This window comes from Phocoena sinus, chromosome 11 (genome assembly GCF_008692025.1).
Source record: "Phocoena sinus isolate mPhoSin1 chromosome 11, mPhoSin1.pri, whole genome shotgun sequence".
In the NCBI taxonomy this organism is placed as follows: Eukaryota; Metazoa; Chordata; class Mammalia; order Artiodactyla; family Phocoenidae; genus Phocoena; species Phocoena sinus.
In genome coordinates this window covers 6,875,378-6,899,659 of record NC_045773.1, presented here as the reverse complement: position 1 = coordinate 6,899,659, position 24,282 = coordinate 6,875,378, and the positions used below count along the sequence as shown (strand labels likewise).

The 24,282-nt window shown below is 41.9% G+C and overlaps 2 protein-coding genes across 14 annotated transcripts in view; one reads left to right on the top strand and one right to left on the bottom strand.

Annotated features, from left to right (window-relative positions):
• Window positions 1-260: 260 nt before the first annotated feature.
• EMC3 (ER membrane protein complex subunit 3) lies at window positions 261-17,050 on the bottom strand. Of its 3 annotated transcripts, none has more exons than XM_032648001.1 (8): window positions 16,699-17,050; window positions 11,754-11,811; window positions 11,327-11,420; window positions 8,909-9,013; window positions 8,108-8,189; window positions 5,876-5,955; window positions 5,035-5,117; window positions 261-1,527 (listed from the first exon to the last, which is right to left on the bottom strand). In XM_032648001.1, exons 1-8 carry the CDS (start codon window positions 16,851-16,853, stop codon window positions 1,399-1,401), a joined length of 786 nt encoding a protein of 261 aa, XP_032503892.1. In that variant the 5' UTR covers window positions 16,854-17,050; the 3' UTR covers window positions 261-1,398. The 3 variants fall into 3 exon arrangements, with proteins under 3 accessions (XP_032503892.1, XP_032503893.1, XP_032503891.1); XM_032648002.1 differs by lacking the exon at window positions 261-1,527 and adding an exon at window positions 3,001-3,459 and having other exon boundaries at window positions 16,699-17,027; XM_032648000.1 differs by lacking the exon at window positions 261-1,527 and having other exon boundaries at window positions 4,772-5,117; window positions 16,699-17,020.
• FANCD2 (FA complementation group D2) overlaps window positions 13,989-24,282 on the top strand; it is a 60,330-nt gene continuing 50,036 nt past the window's right edge. For 5 of the 11 annotated variants that reach the window (XM_032647996.1, XM_032647990.1, XM_032647994.1 and 2 more), the window contains exons 1-6: window positions 17,132-17,289; window positions 19,251-19,326; window positions 21,172-21,312; window positions 21,890-21,957; window positions 22,088-22,191; window positions 22,602-22,662. In XM_032647996.1, the coding sequence (XP_032503887.1) occupies window positions 19,263-19,326; window positions 21,172-21,312; window positions 21,890-21,957; window positions 22,088-22,191; window positions 22,602-22,662 (438 nt within the window). In that variant the 5' untranslated portion in view covers window positions 17,132-17,289; window positions 19,251-19,262. Of the gene's footprint in view, window positions 17,290-18,251; window positions 18,454-19,250; window positions 19,327-21,171; window positions 21,313-21,889; window positions 21,958-22,087; window positions 22,192-22,601; window positions 22,663-24,282 lie in introns of all 11 variants that reach the window. The other 6 variants (XM_032647987.1, XM_032647989.1, XM_032647993.1 and 3 more) reach the window with 6 other exon arrangements.

The following is a 24,282-nucleotide window of genomic DNA, read 5'->3' as shown; positions in this document are numbered from 1 at the left end:
AGAGGTCTGTGTGTCTGTGCCCATGTGTGTTACTCAGGAGGGGAGGGTCAGAACTTCCATCAGAGTCTCCAAGAGGTCCTGTGACCCAGTGAACGATTAAGAGCCACCAATTTCTTATGTGTCTCTCTTATGAGTTCCTGAGGGCAAGAGTTACATCTTTTTCCATCTTAGACTCTCCAGCACTGGTCCATGATAGACACTCATAACTGCTGGCAGAAGGCTCTTAGTGACCCACAGAGGCAACATTTTTACAGGCAAAGGAAAGAAAACAGAATGGTTTAATTTGTAGAGTTGAGTTGTTTGTTTTTGATTACAGCGTTCAGCATGTAAATTACATTCACCTCTTGGTACAGAAATGGCCCTCTGCCACTTCCCTGGGACAGTTAATCCAGGCAGAATTATTCCTGGGCAACCCTTACCTATGTGTCTGCCAGCAATCACCCTCTCTCCTTTTTTTTTTTTTTTTTTTTTAATTTTAAAAATTTGTTTTCCTCTCTCCCTTCTTACAACCATATGTAAGCTCTCTCTCATCCAGAATAACTCGGACGTGGGGTCTTTCGTTCAACTGAGTAGCCATATACAGTACAGCACCACTGATTTGTCAACGGATTTGATATATTCTGAACTCCAGATCAAGACCTTGCATTACTTAACCGTTGAAGTCTTTGAGGATCCCAAAGGCACTTGAGAATCTGGCAGTGTCTCAGGGTCACCAATTTTCACTGGACAGTATTAAGACAGAGAGAAGGTTTGCTAAGTCTGTCCTGGCCCTGGGTATTCACTCTGAAAAGAGTTTGTTTGAATAAGTTTGTTTGAATAACATATTGGCTCTTCATGTCATTCTGCAGGTGCAAAATGAACAACACAGAGAGTTTCATTTTGCTCATCCATTGGTCCTAAATTTTCGGTAATGAAAATGTATTATTTGTGTAAGGGAAGTTATAAAAATACTAACAAAAAATTAAAGGTAAAACGCGGGGTGTTTGGATCCCAAGAAAACAGGAGTTTACTATGGTTTAGAAGTCAGAGTGACTGTACATAATAATTAGGTTTAATCGACAATACTTTTTCTGAAATTCCTGAATTTTTGCTAAGTTTTATATATCATCACTAGCTTGAGTTTCCCCCCTCTCTTACTTTTATTACTAGAGTCACCAAAAGGAAAATTTTAAATATTTCAAAACTAGTTGTTTCTGGGCAAGTCACGCAGCACACACTCCTCATGTCTCTTCTGGTTTCAGACATAAAGGGGAACCCAGCTCAGACAAGAACAATCCTTGCTGCACACCCGCCAGCTCACGCATCCCCCTTTTTATTCCGAGAGGCTCCAGCTCAAACAAAAGTTACAAGGTTAAGCGCTACTCCGAGTTCCTGACACAGCTGACCCCCGCTTGGTCTTCAAAAAATAGAGGTCTGTAATTCCTTTTTGAACATGCCTTCGAAGTGGAGGTCTTTGGCCATGAGCTCCTCTTCGACATCATCTAGTGCCCACTGGTGATCCGTCAGCTCCAAAGCTTCCCACTCTGTCTGCAGAGGAAGAGAACGTGGGGGCAGGGAGAGAAGGGCTGTTATAAGAGCAGCGCTGACCTGCTTGGGCCAGGAGCTGGGTTCAGCTATGGACATGTGAAGCTCACTCAATCCTATGAGGTAGGTGCTGCTCTCCCCTTACCCACCCCCGCCCCCAAGTTACAGGCTAGGAGACTAGGCTAAGAAAGAAAGGATTTGTTCAAAGTCATTGGCGCTGGCAACTAATTACATTTCTCAAGTATTCTATTAATGCTGACTACTTTCGCCTTTAGTAGGTTTCTAAAAAAGGTTGTGTGAAACTTCATGTGCAATACAAATGCTAGCTCATGGGTGTGGGTTTTAAATACATAATTCAGGCCGTCAAGTTCACCCCTCTAACGTGTGCAGTTTAGTGGTTTGTAGTAAATTCACAAAGATGTGCAACCATCATCACTACCTAATTCCAGAACACTTTCGTCACCGCAAAAACAACTCCATACCAAACAGCAAACACTCCCCACTATCCCCTCCCTCAAACCCTGGCAACTACTACTTTACTTTCTGTATCTTTTTTTTTTTTTTTTTGGCTTTGTTGGGACTTCGTTGCTGCGCGGGCTTTCTGTAGTTGCGAGTGGGGGCTCCTCTTCCTTGCAGTGCGTGGGCTTCTCATTGCAGTTGCTTCTCTTGCTGCGGAGCACGGGCTCTAGGCATGTGGGCTTCAGTAGTTGTGGCTTGAGGGCTCTAGAGCACAGGCTCAGTAGTTGTGGCTCATGGGCTTGGTTGCTCCGCAGCATGTGGGATCTTCCCAGACCAGGGATCAAACCCTTGTCCCCTGCATTGGCAGGCGGATTCTTAACCACTGCACCATCCGGGAAGTCCCTGAACATTCTTGTACTAAGTTTTTGTGTGAATATGTGTTTTCAGTTCTCTTGGGTACTTAGCTAAGAGTAGAACTGCTGGGTCATATATGGTAACTATGTTTAACTCTTTGAGGAAAGGCTAAAAACTGTGTTCCGAAGTGGCTGCACAATCCAGCAGGTATGAGGGTTCCAGTTTCTTTGCATCTTTGTCAACGCTCATTATCCATCTTTGTATCTCATTGTGGTTTTTTTTCTTTTTTCTTTTTTTTGCAGTACGTGGGCCTCTCACTGTTGTGGCCTCTCACGTAGCAGAGCACAGCCTCTGCAGGCTCAGTGGCCATGGCTCATGGGCCTAGCCGCTCTGCAGCACGTAGGATCTTCCCAGACCAGGGCACGAACCTGTGTCCCCTGCATCGGCAGGTGGACTCTCAACCACTGTGCCACCAGGGAAGCCCACAGTCTTCATTTTGACAAAGTTCCACTTATCTATTTTTCCTTTTGCTGCTAATGCTTTTGATGTCATATCTAAGAAACCACTGCCTAATCCAAGGTCACAAACATTTACACCTACGTTTTCTTTTAAGAGCTTTATAATTTTAGTTCTTTAAGTCTTTGACCCATTTAAAAACTTTTATTCAAAAAAAATTTTTTTTATTGTGTTAAAATATATATACAATACAAAATTTGCCACTTTTAGCCACTGTTAAGTATACAATTTAGTGGCATTTATTAGGTTCACAATGCTGTGCAACCATCACCACTATCTATTTCCAAACTTTTCATCCCCTGAAACAGAAACTCTGTACCCAGTAAGCAATAAGAATCTTTTCTCCCCCACTGAATTGTCTTGGCACCTTTGTCAAAAATCATTTGATCTAAATGTATGGATTTATTTCTGAACTCTCAATTCTATTCTGTTGATCTGGATGTCTGTCCATATGCCAATCCCACACAGTCTTGATTACTGTAGCTCAGAAGTAGGTTTTCAGATCAGGAAGTGTGTGTCTTCCAACGTTGTTATTATTCAACATTGTTTTGCCTGTTCTGGGGCCCTTTCATCTCCATATGAACTTCTGGATCAGACTGCCAATTTCTGCAAGAAAGGTTGGTGCAATTTTGATAGGGATTATGTTGAATCTGTAGATCAACAGATCTAGGGCTATTGCCATCTTGATAATATTAAGTCAAGATAATATGTACATGGATATATTTCCATTTATTTAGGTCTTCTTTAGTTTCTTTCAGCAGTATTTTACAATTAACAGTGTACAAGTCTTGTGTGTTTTAAATTTCTTCTTATTTTATTCTTTTTGATACTATTGTAAGTGGAATTGGGTTTTAAAAATTTTTTTTTATTTGAAGTATAGTTGATTTACAGATGTCGTACCAATCTCTGCTATACAGAAAAGTGAATCAGTTATACGCATATAGACATTATTTTTTTACATTCTTTTCCATTATGGTTTGGAACTGTTTTCTTAATTTCAATTTTTCAGATTCTTTATTACCAGTGTGTAGAACAACGACTGCTTTCTGAATATTGATCTTGTATCCTAAAACCTTGCTGAACTTATTACGTGTAATAGTTTTTTTGTGGATTCCTTATGATATTCTATATACGAGACCATGTTATTTGCAAACAAAGATAGTTTTACTTCTTCCTTTCTAATCTAGATGCCTTTTCTTTCTTTTTCTTGCCTAACTGTCCAGGCTAGAACATCTAGTACAATGTTGAATAGAAGTGGTGAGAGTGGACATCCTTGTCTTGTTCCTAACCCTAGGGGAAAAGCTTTCAGTATGAGTATGGATGTTAGCTGTGGGTCTTTCATAGATATCTTGCATCAGGATGAGCAAATTCTCCTCTATTTCTAGTTTTTATCATGAAAAATTAGTGAGAGTTTGCTGTACAAAAATTATATTGGATTTTACAAATTCCAGAATCATTTCATGAAAGGCTGTAAGTAATTTAGATTTTTTTTTTTTTTTTTTTGGCTGTGCCGTGTGGCCTGTGGGATGTTAGTTCCTTGGCCAGGGACTGAGCCCAGGCCCTCAGCAGTCAGAGCACGGAGTTCTAATCACTGGACCGCCAAGGAATTCCCAATTTAGATTTTACTGAATGAAATTTATATCATGGTCCAAAAAAGTTCAAAATATTCCAAATGTTTAGCTGGTACCTCTGATTGGGCTGTTTTTATAACTCTATTTACAGTGTGGATTAAATAGGGTGAGCATTTAAAAACCAGTAAAAGTACCAAGAATCTCTAATTTACTTAACAGATGATTCTGTCTCTGGAATAAGAGACATGTAAATGGAAATACATTTTTGCTAAATTTAAAGGATGGAACCATACATACTACACTCACTTCAAGAAATTTTTTTTTTTTTTTTTTTTTTTTTTTACAGTACGCAGGCCTCTCACTGTTGTGGTCTCTCCCGTTGCGGAGCACAGGCTCTGGACACGCAGGCTCAGCGGCCATGGCTCACAGGCCCAGCCGCTCCGCGGCATGTGGGATCTTTCCAGACCGGGCACAAACCCGTGTCCCCTGCATTGGCAGGTGGACTCTCAACCACTGCACCACCAGGGAAGCCCAGGAAATTCATCTTTAAAGGTAACTCTGGTAACACCTTTCCGAGCTTCAGTGAAGCTCGGAGGAGAAGTGAGTGTACCTTAAAAGCTTTGTTGGTGTCTGCAGGCATGGCCATGGCTGCTCCAGTCATCTGTTCCTGCATCATCCGTGATTGGTCAGCAGCTGCAGCGTAAGACACATCCGCATGAGTGCCAGGGCGCAGAAAGCACCCAGGACCCTCGGAGAAGGATGGTCCTTACACAGCACTTACAGATGCTTGGTAGTGGCCCTAGTGGGCCAGTTCACTGGCCCTGTCACGCACTATGTGAAAGCACTTTACCTCTTCTGAAAAATGGACATGATAATAGCAGGAGACGGAAGATAACTAAAGGAAGTGCTAAACTTTATTTCAAATTTAAGTAACACTAACAACAGCCATCAGTTACTGAGCAACTCCTACATGCCAGGTACTTCACTAAGTACTTTATGTATCTACCTCATCTACTCCTAACAACAAACCCAGAAGTCAATTATTAAGATAGGCAAACAGAGGATTGGAGTGGGTAAGTAACTTGCCCAAGGTCCCAGCTATTAAGTAAGAGAGCCAGGATTGATACCAGCAGGAACTCTAGGCAATGAGTAAACTGATCAAACCCGGCCTTCTTTCAGCTTCAGGTTTACAGGCTTGTATTGCTGGTGCTGGATCCCTCACAGGAGGGCATCAGACTCTGGGCAACTAAATACTGTCCCCATGATTACCAAGGAGAATTCAGGTCTTCAGTCTGACCCTGGGGTTTTTAAGACTCAGAATACCTCAGAAACTTATGAATGCGTTTAAGGAATGAAGCACTGTATCTGGCTGTGCTCACAAACAGCACAGCCTACGTGATCATTCTGGCCCTGGCATGACTGACTCATCTACTGAAGTATTTGCTTCTTACCATTATCTTGGCCCAAAATCAGAGAGTAAATGCTTCGAAGCCCAAAGACATTGAGGAAATACCAGGATGCAGAACTCACCCTAGGAAGCAAAAGTGAAACAATGTAGGTAAGTTATTTCAGAATTAATGTAGTTCACACACTTTTCTACCAACCAGAGTTGTTCAGAGTAGGTAAAGGGATCACCTGGGGCAGGCTGTAGTCATCCAAAGCACAACCAAAGAAGAAACACAAGTTGTGAAGGCCACGTTACAAATAGTTATAGCTCTCTGCATGCGAAAAGCTGAGCACTGGATTTGGACAGACTTTGGGGTCAAATCTCAATTCCTCCACTCACTTCACGGAGCTGCCATGAGGACAGAATAAGGTAATATATGGAGGCAAACTGCTCCTTCCGGCTCTGTGATAAATTCTTTGGCATTCAGTAGCAGGAACTGAACTCACAACTGGTGTGCTTCATTTTATCAGGGAATGCAAGCTTTGTTTAATTTAATTTTTCCTTCATACATAATGGATTTTCAAACCATTTATTATTTGTAATCATAAAAACAACACACACTTGTTATATATAATAAATGTAAACAATACTTAAGTACATAAAATATAAATAGAAAGAGGCCTCCTGTCCTGAATTCCATTCTCTAGAAGGAATCACGAGTGTTGGTGGGCTTCATACTGAAGACTGTAGCAACTGGGAAAGCCATTCCAAGTTTTGAACTATTATCATCGAAGCTCTCCTTAGCTTAGGTTTCCCACCTTACCCCAATAAAGTTAATATGCTCGCATATAATAAAAACTAAAGAGTATAAGAAATGATACAGAGATGGAAAGAACCCACACTTCATTCCAATACTTGGGTCACACCTATCTGTACATAATGTTGCAGGTTGGTAAGCTAGTTTATATCCGGTTCTAGGCTCCTTTGTCCATGCGAGTATGTCAGATGCTGAGAAAAGACAAAAAAGCTTTTCTCCAGCCCATGAAGTTTTTGTTTAGCCCACATGAGACTGGAAGGTCAAGGTTTAATAGAGTCATGCTACTCATATTAAGTATAGCTTTTCTCCTCTGGGGGAAGGGTGCATAGCCAAGACTCTCCCAGCACCGGGTCTATCCTGTCCCTCCCAAAAAACCAGAGACTGCTCTGCTCCAACCGGGGAGTGAATCAAGATCAGCACTGGTTACCCGTTTCCCATTCGCCTCCTCCTCCTACTGTTTGGCTTCCTTTAGATGCTAGTCTTTGGGAAGCCATAGACAAAATAATCTGGAGAGACCACATGAAGAAGCACTGCTGCATTCCAGAGGCTGTAGCAGTGTTCTAAGAGCTCTTAGATTTTGGGTTTTATTACTCTGGCTATAAAAAACAGAATGGTAAGACACGAGTGTTGGATTTGGACAGGTTTGTGGTCAAATCTCAATGTCTCCAATTCATAGGGTTTCCATGTATTATAAAATAATATATGGAAAATCCTTAGAACAGTGACTGGTACCAATGAAAAGGATTAATGTTGTTATTAGCAGTAATGTATTTTGGAAAAAAGAATACCAACATCCACTTCTATAAGCTCCAGGGTATGTATTGCTAAAAAGTCTGCCTTGGCCAGAGTTCCTGGCTTTATCTTTTAAATTTCTTGGGGTGGACACATCTGCTCTTGGACTCCTAAGCCCCACGATGCTAGGGAAAAAGAGGCAGATACAGGGCTTCCCTGGTGGTGCAGTGGTTAAGAATCTGCCTGCCAATGCAGGGGACACGGGTTTGAGCCCTGGTCCAGGAAGATCCCACATGCCGCGGAGCAATGGAGCCCATGTATCACAACTACTGAGCCTGTCCTCTAGAGCCCGCAAGCCACAGCTACTGAGCCCATGTGCCACAACTACGGAAGCCTGCGCACCTAGAGCCCGTGCTCCGTAACAAGAGAAGCCATCGCAATGAGAAGGCCGCGCACTGCAATGAAGAGTAGCCCCCGCTCGCCACAACTAGAGAAAGCCCGTGTGCAGCAACGAAGACTCAACGCAGCCAAAAATAAAATTAATTAATTAAAGAGGCTGATACATTCTCTCCTTTTGCAAGACTCATGTAAAAGTTGCCATAATCCACCTGTGGCATTGAGTGGAGTTTCAATGAGAAAAACTCCAAAAACCCGTTCCAGTGAAGCAGGCAAACTGGAAATCCTATTCAAGAGATCCCTGTTTTAGATTTTGGTTGGTGTTTTTATTAAATAGAAGAAAGTCCTTACCAGGAGGCATCTAATGTGAGTAGTTCAATTCCTTGCTGTAGCATAGGCTTAAAACGGAGGGTCAGTGGAAATGGGACCTTGGCTGCAGAGAAGAAAGAAAAAATTCAGAATCACTCCCAGCTTCCTTTGTAGAACAGTTTAAGTGTGATGCACATATTCTTTCCCTGAGGAGGTGGGAAATCTGTACCATAAAGTGTTTAGAAAATGATTTCCACAAGGAGATGTGTGTCACCTCCTGAAGAATTAACAGTCAAATGTCACTCTGCTCTAGTTCCTTGAACAACACCAGCTTCTCTAGTGCTTAAGAAGCAGGGGCTCAAACTGAGCTGTGTCCCAAAATCTGGAAAAGAAACTTGCACTGATCTGTTAAGCCCAAAGTGGAATACATACACACAAAGAACTACATTACTGAGAAACCTAGTTCATTTAAATCAAAGCAGCTTACAAACAAGTTGACCAACAACTCACCCCAACACCTAGAAAATGAAGTGAAGACAGAAATAGGCTTCCCTTTCCCTACTCACTAGAATACCAAACTAGTTTCGGATATAAACTAGCAAGCCACTTGTTTGAGTCCCTATTAGTAAAAAAGCAACCACATCATGAACTTATGATCATTTTGGGATAAGAGCCATAAAATCAGATCATATTAAATTTTTTTGTTCAAAGACTTATCAGTTTCCACTAGAGAACATAGGACCCATGATAGTAGTGTCTCAGCAGCCCTTGGATTTCTGAATAGGGTCATGGGAAAGGATCACAGATGAAGTAAACCTGAAGTCTTCTGGGTCTGTAACTTACTTGTGACAAAGCCTGAAAATGTCATGTTGATCCATCCACCAATAAGAATCATAGGGAGGACATTTGTGACATTGCCCTTCATCATGTCTGTGAGCATAGTGGGATCTAAGAAAAACACAAGAAACCAATACCTGTTACCACTGTTGGCAGGGACTTACTCCTATTTTTGTAAGTTTTAAATTTATTTGATAATTAAAAGTAATACAAGCTCATTGTAAAAAATTCAAACGACATAGAAACACAGCATGGAGACAGTTCCTCTGAGCCTACTCTCTGAACATTTTTAGCTGTTTGTTTTATCTCCTTCCATCTTTATATATCTATAAAAACATACATATGCAATTATACATGAATATACACACAATAGTTTCTCTCTCTCTCTCTCTCTCTCTCTATATATATATATATACATATAAAGGGCTACTATGCTTACTATTCTGCTACTTTTTTTGTTTGTTTTGTTTTTTGACCATGTTGGGTCTTCGTTGCTGCGCGCGGGCTTTCTCTAGTTGTGGCAAGTGGGGGCTACTCTTTGTTGTGGTGCGTGGGCTTCTCATTGCAGTGGCTTCTCTAGTTGTGGAGCACAGGCTCTAGGTGCGCGGGCTTCAGTAGTTGTGGCACATGGGCAGTAGTTGTGGCTCGCGGGCTCTAGAGTGCAGGCTCAGTAGTTGCGGCGCACGGGCTTAGTTGCTCTATGGCATGTGGGATCTTCCCGGACCAGGGCTCGAACCCGTGTCCCCTGCATTGGCAGGCAGATTCTTTTTTTTTTTTTTTTTTTACTTAATTAATTAATTTATTATTTATTTTTGGCTGCATTGGGTCTTCGTTGCTGCCCTCAGGCTTTCTCTACTTGTGGCGAGTGGGAGCTACTCTTCGTTGCGGTGTGCATGCTTCTCATTGCAGTGGCTTCTCTTGTTGCAAAGCATGGGCTCTAGGCGCACGGGCTTCAGTAGTTGTGGAACACGTGCTCAGTAGCTGTGGCTCGTGGGCTGTAAAGCACAGGCTCAGTAGATGCGGCACATGGGCCTAGTTGCTCCACGGCATGTGGGATCTTCCTGGACCAGGGCTCGAACCCGTGTCCCCTGCACTGGCAGGTGGATTCCCAAGAAGTGCGCCACCAGGGAAGTCCCTATTCTGCTTCTTAATTTTAAAAAGTTAACATATTGTGAATGGTGTTTCCACATTGGTATAATATCTCTCATTATTTTTAATGTCTGCATGGGAGTCCACCGTGTGGTCACTCATCACTTCTGGGTAGGCCTATAGATTGTTTTTTGTTTGTTTGTTTGGTTTTTTGGCCAGTAAACAGTGTCACCAACAACTTCCTTGTACATAAATCTGCATGTTTATTTTAACTGTTTCTGTAAGAGAAACTCTTAGAAGAATTTCTGGGCCAAGGGATTTGACCATTTAAAACTGACTTTCAACAACAGTGAGAGGGCCTAACATCCCATGACCTTGACAATAGCAGTTTTGGTCAAGCTCTTCAATCTTTGCCAGTTTAATGGGCTAAAAACGACGTCTTGTTTTAATTTGCATTCCACTGATTTTAGTGATGTCAAGTATCTTTTCATATACTTACTGGTCTTTTTTTTCTTGTAGGTTTTCTAAAAGACTTATTAAAATCAATTCCAGTATCTTCTGTCTAGGTTTAAAATAACTGGTTATCTCACCTAAAGAAATAGGTACTGAAATGAGTGGATAGGCAACACTGAATAATAAGTTATTTTGTTTTACCTTAAAGATGTTGTATTTTTCACATGACTGGGATCAGAGAAAGTAAGAAATCTGTTAGAGGAAAAACTGTAGGACGGGCCAAGCAATCATGTCTGACAAAGAAATGGATGGTCTAGGGAACAGTCAGGCAGAATCTGGAGGTCATCTGTCAGCAGTAGGATCCAGGCACTGGATGGGACCCGGGACTGGAATGCTTTCCAGCTGTGCTTCTCAGAGCCCCGGGTCCTGAGGAACAGCAAAGGGGAGAGACCCAGGGACGATGGCTCTAGTCCCCACCACCTCAGCTGAGAGCTCTTTTTTTTTTTTTTTTTTTTTGTGGTACGCGGGTCTCTCCCGTTGTGGAGCACAGGCTCTGGACGCGCAGGCTCAGCAGCCATGGCTCATGGGCCTAGCCGCTCCGCGACATGTGGGATCTTCCTGGACTGGGGCTCTCAACCACTGCGCCACCAGGGAAGCCCTGAGAGCTCTTTTTTTAATCCACTTTATACACTGGGGTTCCCTGAAGATTTATTGGAAAAAGGGAACCCCACTTCTGTAGATTCCTGTATCCGATGATCCCTAACGTCCCTTAGATTACTGTCTTGTAAAATTTAAATTTCAAATAAAATGACATCCTCCTTGCCCATCCCCCCAATAATGTTAAAAGTCTTCCTTAAAGATGAGAGAAGGGAATAAACATACCAGTCATAGGAGAAGGAGGAACAACCTTTCTTTTAGTTTTTTTGAAAAATCCATCCTCTGGGTTGTTGAAGTAATATTTTCGTGTCAGGAAAGACTAGTAGAAAAAAGAACTTTTTAAGTCTTAAAACTGTGACATAGCACATTGTCAAATTATTCCCCCAAGGTTTAGTCAGAAGGCCATTGGAATATGCTGTTACACTCAGAGCTGGTAGCCTACTTGGCAGCCGACCTGACACTTTAGCTGAGTCACATTTAAAAACAATTTCCCAAGAAGGGCAAGGTCACAATGACAGCAAACACCACCAGGACACAGCTTAATTACTGACTTGCCCGCCTTCAGCTTTCCCCCAAGAGTCCCCTTATAAAACATTCAGATATCTACTGCCCTCAACAGTGAATCATGGAGCTTTTACTCATTTATGAGTACCTGTTTGGGAATGTATTTTCCATTTTCCCTGAGGACTCTGCTTCGAATTAGGACTTGACTGAAAAATACAACCAAGACAATGAGATTTTTAAAAGCGAAACACTAGAAGAAAATGAGAGAAAAAAGTAGAACACCTATTTAAACACGACAGGGCCTATCTGGCAATAGCTCTGTGCGGAAACTTTTCAAAATAGTGTCCTTAAAACCAGTAGAACATATTTAACCCAACAATGAGCTTTCCAAAAGAGCATTTTCAAAAGTGACTGTTCCTGAACAAAGATTTCTGAGGAAGGCACATTTGGGACATTACGCTCAGCTTTTTCTTACTTTATAATGAGCTAAGAAGGAACTTTCTCTGAGTGAAAAGAGTAGCAGTTGGATGATACTCAGAAGACCTGGGGCCAGGAGGAGGGAGGAAGGGTGAGGATAAACGAAGAAAGTTTTTAAACCCGATAGAGAAGTGAGTACAAGACTTGACAGGGTTGTTACCTCACAGAAAACAAAAAGAAATTGTACTCAGGATTCAGGGTGTTAGTAAGCTTTCAATAAATACTTATTGAATTAATAAATGAAATTATCTGATACTTGAACATAATTGATCATTATAGATAACAAAGTGTAATGCCACAAGTAGGCAGTGCTAAGATACAAACATCACACAGAAGAGATAAAAATGCTAATTTTTTCCTAGATTTTCAAAGGTTGTTTTAATGAGGGGAATAAAAAACCTCCTTAAGTTAATGGAAATCCTTCTTGAAAAGTGAAAAAAACTGTATACAGAAATGAACACAAGAAAACTGTTCTTGGTTTTCTGTCTACTCCACAGTGTAGCCCACCTGCCCTAAGCAGTCAGCTGGTACGCTTAGCCGGTACGGTCACCTTATGCATATTCTAGCTTCTCCATGTGCTGAGATTGCTCTAGCGCCCCCTCCCTCACCAATCCTACCTCATCATGCCCCAACACCCTTTTCAAATCCTACCTTCTCCATAGAACTTCTTTTTTTTTTTTTTTGCAGTACGCGGGCCTCTCACTGTTGTGGCCTCTCCCGTTGCGGAGCACAGTCTCCAGACGTGCAGGCTCAGTGGCCATTGCTCACGGGCCCAGCCGCTCTGCAGCATGTGGGATCTTCCCGGATGGGGGCACGAACCCATGTCCCCTGCATTGGCAGGCGGACTCTCAACCACTGCGCCACCAGGGAAGCCCTAGAACTCTTTTTTTAATTGTAGTTGATTTACAATATTGCATTAGTTTCAGGTATACAGCATAGTGATTCAGGTTTTTTTTTGCTTATTATTTTCCATTATAGGTTATTACAAGATATTAGATATAATTCCCTGTGTTATACAGTAAATCCTTGTTGCTTATCTATTTTAGGTACGGTAGTTTGTATCTGTTAATCCCATAGTCATAATTTGTTCCTCCCCGCCTCCTGGTGCCCTTCGGTAACCATAAGTTTGTTTTCTATGTCTGTGAGTTTTCTATGTCTGTGAGTCTGACTTCTCTGGTGGCACAGTGGTTAAGAATCTGCCTGCCAATGAAGGGGACACGGGTTCAAGCCCTGGTCCGGGAAGATCCCACATGCCACGGAGCAACTAAGCCCATGCGCCACAACTACTAAGCCTGCGCTCTAGAGGCCATGAGCCACAACTACTGAGCCCACGCATCACAACTACTGAACCCCGTGCACCTAGAGCCCATGCTTCGCAAGAAAAGAAGCCATTGCGATGAGAAGCTCACGCACTGCAACGAAGAGTAGCCCCCACTCGCCACAACTAGAGAAAGTCCATGCGCAGCAACGAAGACCTAATGCAGCCAAAAATAAATTAAAAAAATAAATAAAGACATCTTTTAAATAAATACATAAATAAAGCTATTCACAATGTGGCCTGTGTACCAACACTGGTCTGTGACGAGGTAAGAAAAGTCACTGAGAGTGAGGGTTTAGAAACCTTTATAGTAAACTGACATTGTCACAACATCCAAATATGTGATCAAAAAATTTTACAGGGCTTCCCTGGTGGCGCAGTGGTTGAGAGTCCGCCTGCCGACGCAGGGGACACGGGTTCGTGCCCCGGTCCGGGAGGATCCCATATGCCGCGGAGCGGCTGGGCCCGTGAGCCATGGCCGCTGAGCCTGCGCGTCCGGAGCCTGTGCTCCGCAACGCGAGAGGCCACAGCAGTGAGAGGCCCGCGTACCACAAAAAAAAAAAAAAAAAAAAAAAAAAAAAAAAAAATTTTACAAAAGCACCAGTCTGAGATAAACTGGAAATTGAAAAACCAAAACAATTGGTCCTTTACCACTGACAGTATAAGCAGCACTGGGTCTCCAATAATGGGTAAGAATTTAAGCTCTGATGTTAGACAGATGGGTTGAAGTCTCTGCTCTGCCACTTGTTAATTATGTGATCTTGGGTGAGTCATTTAAATTCCCTACGCCTCCATTCATATTGTGTATAATAACAGATTTATTCTCATTGAAGAAATACTTCTTGAGCTTCTGAGTGCCATGTTAGGTGACATGAACAACAGTGATCAAAAAGCAAGTATCTCCAGAAAATTAAAGTTTAGTGGGGGAGAAAAACATTAATCAGATAACCACAGGAATAAATGTGAAATTCATCTGTTATGTCCTAGGAAGGAGAGATGAATGGGGGATGTGACTGAGTCTAGTAAGTCGAGGTCTTGGAGAAAGCTTTGCTGAGGCAGTATGATGACGTTGAAATCTTAAGGATGAGTAGAGATTACCTTGGCCACGTGCTGGAGGGAACAGCTGTGAGGGAGGAGTAAGCACTGTCTCCGAGGACCTGAAAAGGCCATATGGCTGGAAGAAGGAGACTACAGAAATGTGGTGAGACAAGGCTTGAGAGGTTGGCAAGAGCCAGACTATGCAAGGCCATGTGAGTCTCAATGCTTTTTAAAAAAATTGTGGTGAAAAACATGTAACAAAATTTACCATCTTTACCACATGTAAGCGCACAGTTCAGTAGTGTTAAGTATATTCACATTGTTGTGAAATAGATCTCCAGAACTTTTTCATCCTGCAAACCTGAAACTCTTCCCATTGCACAGTAACTCCCCCATTCCCCCTCTCCCAGCTCCTGGTAACCACCATTCTATCAATATTTTCTGTGAATTTGACTATTTTAGATACTTCACATAAGTGGAATCATACAGATACTGTCTTTTTGGGTCTGGTTTCTTTTACTTAGCTTAATGTCCTTAAGGTTTATCTATGTTGTACCATGTAACATGTTCCTTTCTTTTTAAGGGTTCCACTGTATTTTAGTCTTTATCTTAAAAGCAAAAGCGGGAGGAAGGAAACCCCTGCTGGTGGGAATGTAAACTGGTACAACCTTTATGGAAAATAGTGTGGAGGTTCCACAAAAAATTAAAAATAGAATAGAATCACATTAAAAAAAAATATATATATATATTTGCATCCCCATGTTCATTGCAGTATGAATCACAATAGCCCAGATATAGAAACAACCTTGAAAGGATAAAGACAACATGATATACATATAGACACACACACAGAGGAATATTATTCAGCCACGAAAAAGAAGGAAACCCCTCATTTGCAACAACATGGATGAACCATGAACACATTATACTAAATGAAATGAGCCAGACACAAAGGGACAAATACTGTACGATTCCACTTATAGGAAGTACCTAGAGATAGAAAGTAGAACGGTGGGTCCCAGGGGCTGAGGGAGAAGGAAATGAGTCATTATTTAATAGGCTCAGAGTTTCTGTTAGGGATGAGGAAAATATTCTGGAAGTGGACGGTGGTGACAGTTGCACAACAATGTGAATGTACTTTGCCACTGAATTGTATACTTAAAAACAGTTGAAATGGAAAATTTTATGTTACGTGTGTTTTACCACATTTTTTTTTAAAGAGCAAAAAGGAAATACTGAAGGACTTTAAGCTGAATTCTTCCCATATATTATGTCATTTAAAGTGATTACCACTGTACTGGCATATCCTAAGCACTAAGTTAATGGTATCTCCTATTTTCCTTGTGCATGTTTTATCACTTGGACTGAAACTCCCTGAGAGTAGGATCTTGACCTTGTCATATTTTGTACCCCAGAGCATACAGCACAGTGCAGGGCACATGGTTGGTCGTCAAGAAAACCTTGTTCACTATAGATAATTCAGGACTTCCACAGGCTGAACAGAAATTCGGCTAGGTCTCTATACTGCTGAGCAATTTTGCAGACGTGGGGTTGAGAATCGTGACCTTGAGGCATTTAAACCCTGAAGCAAGGCAAACTTAAATTATCCTATACGTTCTAAACACTCAGTTTCTCTAAGGCCCGCAAATTCTACAAGAAATTCTAAATTTTGCATTTTCGTTTCCATTAATATCTAAAAATAAGTCCTTGTACTGGTTATAAAGGGAAAGTTTCTGTTTTGCAGTGGTAATTTGCAACTGAAAAACATTTTCTTAAAATAAAACTCTAGTTTTTGTTTTTTTTCCTTTCCAAAGAGTCAGTGTATTCTTCAATCTTGAGAACAACTTTTTACATACATTCTATTCCCAAATGTGGTCTAATATTTTTTTATTTGTGTGTTTTTCATTTTTGGCTTAACACATTTTAGAAAAATTTTAGTAACTTTTGAGGCAGTAGAACTTAATTTATGAAACCAAATGTCCCATTTTGTGATCATTCAGGCTTATGGAAACTTATACTGTATCTAGAGAAATGTTTTACAGACATCACCTAAAATTTAATCCCCACGCCTGCTCTATGAGGCATGACCTGGTATCATCGTCCTTTTGCAGATGAAGAAAGTGAAACACAGGGGTAACTCAACCAAGGACAGTCAGCTAGCGGGGGCGCGATGTGAACCCGGGCAAACTGACATAACCCCGGCACTTTCTTGCCCAAGGTCACGAGAGAGTGAGATCGTCGGAGAGGGGAGGGAGCTGACCTGTCGGAGACTTGTTCCTGGGTGAGCTTTTTGTCGCTCTGCAGCAGGATGGAAACGTAGTGGCGAATCATGCCCACGAAGAAGGTGATGATAACGATAGGCAGGACCACCCAGAGGCGGATGTTGGAGTCGAGCAGCAGCTCCGGCCCCGCCATCTTCACAGAGAGCCGGCTCCCGGCCAGCTGCAGCCGGGTCGATCTTCACCGGGGCGCAGGTCTGCTCGTCGAGCTCGCCTCTGGGCCTTCTCACGCCCCTCAGCCGGGCGAGGCCGGAACCCCACTTCAGCCTCTGCCCTTGCGCCCTGCCCCCCGTCGGGCCGCGCGGCCGCCGGCTTCCGGCGCGGAAGTTTGACGTCACGGCGAGGCGCGCTTCGGCGGCGTCAGTGTGACGTTGTGCCGCGCGGGAAAGTCGAAAAGGAGGGGCAACAACGGCTTCTCGGCGGGTGAGTTGGGCAGCGGCTGTGTCCTCGAGAGGCCCGGCGTCTCTGCGGCCCGGTCTCTAGGCCCCGGCAGAGCCCGGCCTTTCCTTCTGGGGCTCCGCGCCCCGAACCTCAGCTTCCTCAACTGTCTTGTCGTGGGATGATCTTCCCAGGTACCTCCTTGCGTCGCTAAAATGACGAAGTGAGGAAGGACTTGACCCCTGCCCCCTCCCCGGAGGACCTGGTCCGGGCAGCCCGTCCGGTCTTCCCGGCTTTCAGGCTTCTTTGGAAGCGGGACCGGTTAGCACGTGTTACGGGCGTGTGCCCTGAAGTCAGGAGGCCCTGACTTGCCTTAGTTTTTCCATCGACAGAATGGCCGGTAATGGTTATAAGTAGTAAACGAGGCAACGGATAAAGAAAACGCTTAGCATGACTCTTGGTACATAGTAAATGGTAAATATTATTGGAAGGGACTATTATAATCAAGAGAAAGTGTAGGTGGTAGTTAAGAGGCAGATCCTGGAGCCGGATTGCTAAATTGGAATCCCAGCTCTGCCACTGAATGTGAGAATAATGGTAGCTACCTCAAAAGGTTTTGTGAGGAATAAATGAAGTATCAAATGTAAAGCACTTAAAATAGTTTTTATTAGTTGTTAGTATTTACCTGCCTGCCAGCCATTCTCATTTAGCGAATATTCTCGGAAATTTTTTTTATGCCAGGTACCGTGCTGGGCACTAGGTATACCTGAAATAAAGGACACTGGGTTCATGCTCTCAAGGAGCCCCACAGCCTAGTGCATTGTAAGGGCTCCTACATATACTCTGGAGCAGGGAAGCTGGAGTAGTAATCTCCCTTGGGGATAGGAGGAAGATGACATTTGACTGAGTCTTTAAGGAGGAGGAGTAATTTCCAGGCGGATAAGAGCATTTCAGGTGAAAACAACATCTTATGCAAAAGCACTGAAACCAGGAAGGTTCTAGCTTACAAAATAGAACTCCCTGTGGTTCAGGCCCTCCCCTACCTCTGGAGGCTCATTTCTCACTACATTCTCCCTGTTTCAGTGTTGAGTTTTTCTCTGCCTGGACCACTCTTCTCATACCTCTTCTACTGGCTAACTCTTATTTTAACCCTCAGGTCTCTGCTTAAAAATCACTTTCTCAGGGCTTCCCTGGTGGCGCAGTGGTTGAGGGTCCGCCTGCCGATGCAGGGGACGTGGGTTTGTGCCCCGGTCCCGGAAGATCCCACATACGTGCCGCGGAGTGGCTGGGCCCGTGAGCCATGGCCGCTGAGCCTGCGCGTGCGGAGCCTGTGCTCCGCAACGGGAGAGGCCACAACGGTGAGAGGCCCGCGTACCGCAAAAAAAAAAAAAAAAAAAAATCACTTTCTCAAAGAGATTATCCCTGAGAAATTGTCCCTGCTTTTCTTCATCACCGCCAACTAGACTAGATTTCCTCATAGCACCCTGCACTTTTTTTTTTTTTTTTTTTTTTTTTTTTTTTTGCGGTACGAGGGCCTCTCACTGTTGTGGCCTCTCCCGCTGCAGAGCACAGGCTCCGGACGCGCAGGCTCAGCAGCCATGGCTCACGGGCCTAGGCGCTCCGCGGCATGTGGGCTCTTCCTGGACCGGGGCACGAACCCGTGTCCCCTGCATCGGCAGGCGGACTCTCAACCACTGCACCACCAAGGAAGCCCTGCACTTTTCTTTTATAACTACATCAGGACTACTTGGTACTATATAGTAAACTCCCTGAGGACAGGGATTGTATTTGGTTCACAGTTGTAACCCCAGCACCTAGCACAGTCCCTAGCATATAGTATTGGGTTAATGAGTTAAAGGAGCAGTAGATTGTGGCTAGATGATGAAGGATCTTAAATGTCAGAGAACTGTGGGTTTTATCTTTCAGCAAGAGGGAAACGGTGTGGCTAAAGAGGCAACTAGGTAAACAAGTCTTGAAAACAAGGGAGTTTTGAGCAGATAGAGGAGTTGAAATTTTCTCAGCACCTGGATTTAGATAGCATTTTGCAAAGTCTTTGGTTTTGGATAGTTTTCTTTGAGCTAATAGCTTTAACTTCTCAGAATTTAGCTTCTAACAGGTAATTTCTGTTCTCTGATTTGCAATTTAACTGAAAAAGGCTTTGGTCAAAATGGTTTCCAAAAGAAGACTCCCAACATCTGAGGATAAAGAGAACCTGACAGAAGATGCCTCTAGTAAGTGTCTAGTCATTTGTTGCTTTATTTCCTGTAGCAAATGTGTGAAGCACTAAAAGGGTTATAAAGTTCCTATTTTCAAGTGCTGGAGTCACCAAGGCTTAATGGATGGGGCACACAGAATCTAGCATCAGGAGATTTGGAATGAAATTTCTGCCTCTAATTGCATGTATGACTTTGGGCATGCCCATAGTCTGTGAGTTTCAGTCTCCACATACGTAGGAGGAATCTACATACATAAGAGCTTAACTATGGTACATCCTTTAGGTGCTGGGACACAAAGATATGACATAGTCTATACCCTTTATTTTTTATTTTTATTGTTTTTAAAGGATCTCTGGATTGGGTTGTATTTTAAACAAGCTCCCCCACTTCCCACCACTTTTTAAAAAATATTTATTTATTATTATTATTTTTAATTTTTGGCCGCATTGGGTCTTAGTTTTGGTACACAGGATCTTCGTTGCAACATGTAGGATCCTCCTCTGTTGTGTGAGGGCTTCTCTCTAGTTGTGGCATGTGGGCTTAGTAGTTGCAGTGGATGGGCTTAGTTGCCTTTTGGCATGTGGGATCTTAGTTCTCTGACCAGGGATCGAACCCGCGTCTCCTGCATGGGGAGGCAGAATCTTAACCACTGGACCGCCATGGAAGTCCCTTACCTTTAAAAATCTTATGGTCCTCTTTCCTGCCTTAAAAATGATGATCTAGATAAATGCTATGATGGCGATGTATAAAAGAAAAGTATCATCAAAGCAAGCACACCAGAGGCAAAGAAAGAGTACAGAAGCTGTCCATGTGAGAATGCAGTTGACAGAAGCCCTAAGAGTTCCAATGAGAAGAGGTTGATAGTCTTTCATTCATCACACTCATCCACTCTATTAAGACAATTCTAACGTTGCTTCATTAAGGGAGAAGAGTAGATAATCATACTTAATTTCAGGTACCTTTTTGGTTTTTTTTTTAATTAAATGTTAAATTCTCTAAAATTGCAAATACTCCTTTTTATTTTTTATTATTATTTTTTTTTGTGGTATGCCGGCCTCTCACTGTTGTGGCCTCTCGCGTTGCGGAGCAGAGGCTCCAGACGCACAGGCTCAGCGGCCATGACTCACGGGCCTAGCCGCTCCGTGGCACGTGGGATCCTCCCGGACCGGGGCACGAACCCGTGTCCCCTGCATCGGCAGGCGGACTCTCAACCACTGCGCCACCAGGGAAGCCCACCTTTTTGTTTTTGTTTGCTTATTTTTTATTATTTCTTATGGATTGAAAGCCTTGGGATGAAATCAGTCTGGGCTTTGTACTCAAAGATATGATGTAGGAGAACCTACTGCATTCTTTCTACCTCTATATCCTGATCGTTGGTTCTCAAACTTTGGTGTGCGTCAGGATTTTTACCTGGAGAGCATATTAATAATTCAGATTCCCATGCTCCGTCCCTGAAATTTTGATTCTGTAGCTCTGGGACATGACCTAAGAACATGCTTTTAGTAAGCTTCCCAGTGATTCCAACACAGTGGTTTGTAGACCACATGAGACACCCTGACTGCTTTAGAATTTGGCTGGAAAACATTTCTCTGGTCATTCTTGTTAGAGGTGGCACATTTTGAATTCTTCAAATGAAAACTCAGTAAGTGAAAATAATTCAATTTGTTGATTGTTCTATTTGTTTGTTTGTGAGCCACTATTGCTGACACTTGTTAGAGAGAAAAGTGCACAGCAGCATCAGTTCCAGTATAGTTCTTCAGGAACCCATCAACCTTCCTCTTAGGGTTATTGTTCCAGGGTTTACATTTTAACCTTTGCTTTACTATTTGTCACATTCTTGAAAATTTTGTCTACTTTCAGAAGCCAGGAAACAGCCACTTTCCAAAAAGACAAAGAAATTTCATGTTCGTAATGAAGTTGAAGAAAATAACAGTGTCTTTGTAAAGCTTCTTAAGACATCAGGAATTACTCTTAAAACAGGAGAGAGTCAGAATCAACTAGGTAATATTTTAATCAAAATCTTTTGTCTGGGTATAGTGAATGGGCTCAGAACTGAATCATGGATTTTCTAGAGAGGCAATGAAGATTAGAAATGGGAACACCATCTGTCTTGAGATAAGGATGAAACTGAAATTGCTTTTTAGAGAATGTTGTTATTCTCTTTGGTACTGATTAATGCATATTAAGTAAGGTATGTCTAATCCTTTTTTTTTTTTAAGCAAGAATGTTATGTACTAGTATTACTTTATGTTTTCTTGTGAAAAAATAAATTAATACCTAGAGAGCAATTAGATCTGTGTCAGAATAATTTCAGAAGAAAATGTATAAAACCATATAAGCCCTACTTTGCGGGCATCCGGCTAAGGTTTTGGCTTTTTTTATTTTTTAAGAATACTTAGTAGCTATCCTTTATAAAAGCTAATTCTGTTTTGCAGTGGGTTTATAAGAGTTGGCTCTGAAATTAGGTTGGAAATATCTTTATTGGTTTCATCAGACAGGAACCTAGGTCTTAGGAAAGTAAAACTCTGGTAGGAAGTGTTAAAGACACTGGGGACCAACTAGTCTTCTTTTCTCATAGCTGTGGATCAAATCATTTTCCAAAGGAAGCTCTTTCAGACTCTGAGGAAACATCCTTCTTATCCCGCAGTATGTATTTTCTCCTTAGTATTTTTGTTTTTGCCAGCAGTACTCTGGAATTGGGAGTTTAAAGACACTAGCATAAAGTCGAATAATCTTACTCTTTTTTTTTTTTTTTTTTTTTTTTAATGTCACTAAGATAGTAGAAGAATTCGTTAGTGGCCTGGAGTCTTACATTGAGGACCAAAACAGTTTCAGGAACTGCCTTTTGTCATGTGAACATCTGCAGGATGAGGAAGCCAGGTGTGGAGACAAAGCACTGGACTGTTGCTGAAATTTAGTCTGTTACACTTAACTGGATTGGGAGGTGGGGTTGGGGCAGAATGCAATTTTTTGGAATTTTACTTTTGATTTATAGCTCTCTTTTCCTCAAAGTTTTAACCTAACCTTTAAATTATTAAGTTTATGATAACAAGACTAAGAACCAGAATGTTTTCTAGAATGTGTCTCACCTGTGTTGATACAGTTTCAACTCCACTTGTCTGTGACTTAAAAGCTATCTTCTCATGTTCTGTATTTCTTATCTAACAGGATAGTTTCTCCTTAAAAATTACATAGTTAACCAATTTTACAGAGAAAGGATAATAAAAACATTAAAAGAAAATCAAAATAGAAAACCAATCTCTCCTTTTTTTTTTTTTTTTTTTTTACAGCATAGGCACATCTTACTGTAAGAGCCTCATTAAATTGCTTCTGGGGATTGACATATTACAGGTGAGACTGTGCCACTTTTTCTGTGGACATTTAATGGATGTGATTTGTGGTGCATGCCCAAGTGTAAGTGGCTGGAGCACAGGGCAGAGCAGGGTTAATGGGAGAGTTTGGGTTTGCAACAGGTTACCACAGCCCTGTTGCTGACATGAATCTTGTAGGGCAATATCTGTGTCTTTGGACTGAGCTGATAAACCCAATACATCTTGAAGCCTCATTTATCCTGGCGGCCTCAGATTCCTGTTTTGTAAAACTTCATCCTGTGTGTTCTGAGTACCTTGTATATCTGCCATATTCACATCTGCATCATCTCCCATTTAGCTTCGTATTTGCTTATTAACTAGATCTTTCCCTTTTCCTCCTTTCTCTCTTAATTTATTGATTAGACAATCAGTGAGATGTTTTAAACATCTCAAATTATAGAAATGTATATACAATGAAAAGTCTCCCTCCCACCCTGTCCTTCATTTTTCCTCTTTTCTTCTCTTGCACTGTTGATCTTAATTCCTTTTCATTGGAAATCTTGAATATAATTTAGTTAGCTTAAATCTCAGAGCTCTCTTGTTCCTCCAAAGAGAAATCTTTTCTTGCAAACTATTTGATAATCTGTTAAGCCCTGCATTTCATGGGTTAACAGTTGTCATCATAATTAATAATGTTTTTGATTATCTGGTTATTTTAATGTTGCCTTGCTAGTCATTTTGTAATTTTTCAGAGGACAGATTATTGATAAATCTTTGTATTCCAACAGGTTATATTCAAAATATAGGCAGCATTCATGTGGACATACTTTTTTGTTTTTAAATCTTTATTGGAGTATAATTGCTTTACAATGTTGTGTTAGTTTCTGCTGTATAACAAAGTGAATCAGCTATATGTGTATATATATCCCCATATCCCCTCCCTCTTGCGTCTCCCTCCCACTCTTCTCTATCCCAACCCTCTAGGTGGTCACAAAGCACCTAGCTGATCTCCCTGTGCTATGCAGCTGCTTCCCACTATTTTACATTTGGTTGTAATATAACTACATGCCACTCTCTCACTTCGTCCCAGCTTACCCTTCCCCCTCCCCGTGTCCTCACATACATTCTCTACATCTGTGTCTTTATTCCTGTCCTGCCACTAGGTACATTAGAACCATATATATATTTTTTTAGATTCCATATATATGTGTTAGAATACAGTATTTGTTTTTCTGACTGACTTCACTATGAATGAAAGACTCTAGGTCCATCCACCTCACTACAAATAACTCAATTTTGTTTCTTTTTGTGCCTCATTAATATTCCATTGTATATATGTGCTGCATCTTCTTTATCCACTCCTCTGTCAGTGGACATTTAGGTTGTTTCCATGTCCTGGCTATTGTAAATACTGCTGCCGTGAACATTGTGGTACATGACTCTTCTTGAATTATGGTTTTCTCAGGATGTATACCCAGTAATGGGATTGCTGGGTCATATGGTAGTTCTATTTTTAGTTTTTTAAGGAACCTCCATACTGTTCTCTATATTGGCTGTATCAATTTACATTCCCACCAGGTGGACATTCTTATAATGAGGATTTCAATTAGGCAGGGTTTTTCCTCCAAGAACTCTTATTGGAGAGAATACAGCTAATTAT

Bases quoted from the DNA above. Each gene is read 5' to 3' on its own strand.
- EMC3 (XM_032648000.1), bottom strand. From the start codon at position 16,853: ATGGCGGGGCCGGAGCTGCTGCTCGACTCCAACATCCGCCTCTGGGTG. The intron at 9,014-11,326 runs GTATGTTTATTC...TGTTTTTCTTAG, and splicing joins TCCTCCTTCTCCTATGACTG to ATCCCACTATGCTCACAGAC. The intron at 5,118-5,875 runs GTAAGAAGCAAA...CTTACGCTGCAG, and splicing joins GATTTTGGGCCAAGATAATG to CTGCTGACCAATCACGGATG.